This window comes from Mus caroli, chromosome 11, assembly GCF_900094665.2.
Source record: "Mus caroli chromosome 11, CAROLI_EIJ_v1.1, whole genome shotgun sequence".
In the NCBI taxonomy this organism is placed as follows: Eukaryota; Metazoa; Chordata; class Mammalia; order Rodentia; family Muridae; genus Mus; species Mus caroli.
In genome coordinates, this window is record NC_034580.1 from 70,362,688 (window position 1) to 70,365,329 (window position 2,642).

At 51.7% G+C, this 2,642-nt stretch overlaps 1 protein-coding gene across 1 annotated transcript in view; it reads right to left on the reverse strand.

Annotated features, from left to right (window-relative positions):
• Nucleotides 1–973: 973 nt before the first annotated feature.
• Wdr81 (WD repeat domain 81) overlaps nucleotides 974–2,642 on the reverse strand; it is a 14,309-nt gene continuing 12,640 nt past the window's right edge. The window contains exon 10 of the mRNA XM_021176176.2: nucleotides 974–2,122. Within this exon, the coding sequence (XP_021031835.1) occupies nucleotides 1,802–2,122 (321 nt within the window). The 3' untranslated portion in view covers nucleotides 974–1,801. The remainder of the gene's footprint in view (nucleotides 2,123–2,642) is intronic.

Here is a 2,642-nt window from a genome sequence, read left to right on the forward strand (position 1 = left end):
ATCTAACTGTACTGCCTGTTCATCTAACTGTACTGCCTGTTCATCTAACTGTACTGCCTGTTCATCTAACTGTACTGCCTGTTCATCTAACTGTAGCAAGCCCAGGATCCTGGTTGGCTCCCTCCGCCTAGGTTCCAAGACGAGGGGTGGAGAGACCCAGCTGGAGGCCGGCCCTCCCAGGGTCCCACCTCTTCAGCAGTGTTCCCTTTCCCCAAGGGTGAGCCATTCGGAAAACTGACCCAAGGCCACCCAACCCAGAAGCTCTGTATCCAAGGCAGCCAGAGGACAATGGCTGCCTCTCTACCCTCTTGCTGTGTTTGGAACTACCAGGTTTGGACTTTCCTGACTCTGGTGCCATCAAGGCAAACTGGTGGGCATGACTGTCCACACCTATGTATAATATCAGCACTTGGAAGGTAGAGAGAAGAGGGTAGGGAATACCAGGTCAACCCCGGCTGCATATCAAGTTTGAGCTACCAGACCTTGTATCAAAAGAAGCTGGGCATGGGACCTAGAGATGGCTCAGTGGGTAAGAACACTGGCTGCTCTTGCAAAGGATCCAGGTTCAATCTTCAACATCCAGATGTGGCTCATAACCGTTCATTAACTTCGGTTCCAGGTGATCCCGATGCCCTCTTCTGACCTCCACAGGGACCAGACACAAGTATGGTGCGCATATGTACAAGTGGGCAAAACAATCATACACGTACAAAAATCAATGCCTTTAAAAAAATAAAAATTGGGCCTGGTGGGTCATGCCTATAAGTCCACTACTCTGTTTCAAGCAGGATGGTCATCCCAAGATCAAGACCAACATGAGGCACTTGAGACCATCTGAAAAAAGCCAAGCCAAGCCATAAGCCAGGCACAGTGACATATTCAGTGACATATACCAGTTCCCCAGCTCCTTGGGAGGCTGAGGCAGAACTGCCTGAGCCCAGCCTAGGCAAAGCAAAACACAACACAGCCTCACTCAGCTCCGTGGCTCTTCCAAAGAATTTATTGACCTTATTTACATGGTCTGCAAATAGTGAGAAGGCAGCAGGGGCCACATCTCAGGCTTCTCCAAATGAACACTCAAGAGATGCCAGAGTCTGCCCATCCCCTGGGAAGAACCCGAGATACAGAGATGATTCCCGCTGCCTCTTCTCCCTAGGGGTGCTGGTCCCAAGGGCTGCCTCCCCGGCTGAAGGCACAAACGCTGTGGTTAGGGGTACCAAGGCAAGGCATGGATTCATTCCTGGACCAGCTGGGCCCATATAACCCATTCCCTGGCCCTGTTCTCCCATCCCCTTTTTTCTGGTCCCACACTGGAAGACCTGGCTGAATGAATACTAAAACCCCAGACCAAGCCCTGAAAGTCATAGGTCCTGGCCAGCCCTCCTGAGCCTGGAGTCCCAGTACCATCAGAACCCTAGATAGGAGCAGTTTCCTACCAAACGGAGAGACAGAGCTAAGGAGAGCGTGGCTAGAGGAAGCTGGCTGAGTGAAGGCCCAACTCCTTTCATTTCCTGGAGCTGCCCTGTCCCCATGTGAATCCAGAAGGCAGAACTGGGGAGCAATGGGGATCACAGTGCTTTCCTTGCCCCCATTCTTGCTGGTTAGGAACAGCCATCTCCCGAGTTTCATGAAGCCACTTCAAGGCTTTGGAGATTCAGGAGCTGTGCAATCCCAGACGGCAGGCCATGTGGGTAGCCAGAGCCTGGGGCTTGCCTAGAAGAATCGGCTTCGAGATCAAGGATGAGGAGCTGGCCCTGAGAGATGTCATCTTGCCCTGCCCTCAGCCAACTCCTGGCTGGCCCTATGCCAGGAGGCGGATGATGCCGTTGTCCGAGCCCAGCAGGAGGTGGCGTTTCGTGGGCAACAGAGCCAGACTAGTGAGCGTGCCGCGGAAGTTCTCCGAACTGAGCTTGGTGGTGGCCTGAGAGGGTGGTTCAAGCAGGGAACAGACACCAATCTTGTTGGCTACAGTGCCAGTGACCACCTCGCTGCCATACAGGTCGAAGGTGTGGATTGGGTCGGATGCTGACTTGTAGTGGTGCGTGGGCTTCTGTTCCAGCTCCTTCCAAACAGTCAAGGAATGGTCGGAAGAGGAGCTGATGAGCACGCTGCCCTCTACAGCCTGCAGAGAGCAGGAGGGACAGATAGCATCAATGGCGGCCTGGGTACTCACCAAATTCCAAAACCATTCCAGAGTGCTTTTAATTTCTGAACTCGGGAGGCAGATCTCTGTGAATTCAAGGTCAGCCTGGCCTACACAGTGATTTCCAGACCAGCCACTGTCTTGGTGATATACAGTGAGAGCCTATCTCCAAAAGAAAAACTAATATTGTTATTAACAACCATCCGAGGCTGGGCAAAATAGCACAAGCCCATAAATCCAACACTCAGAAAACAAGTTTGAAGTCAGTGTGTTCTACATAGCAAGTTCCAGGCCACCTAGGGGCTCAGAGTGAGCCCTGTCTCAAAACAAATGAAACAAATGAACCCAAAAACAAAAAAAAGAAAAAAGAAAAAAACAAAACAAAAAACCTGTAACTATTACTCTCATTTAAAAACAGATTCTGGCCGGGTGTGGTGGCGCATGCCTTTAATCCCAGCACTCGGGAGGCAGAGGCAGGCGGATTTCTGAGTTCGAGGCC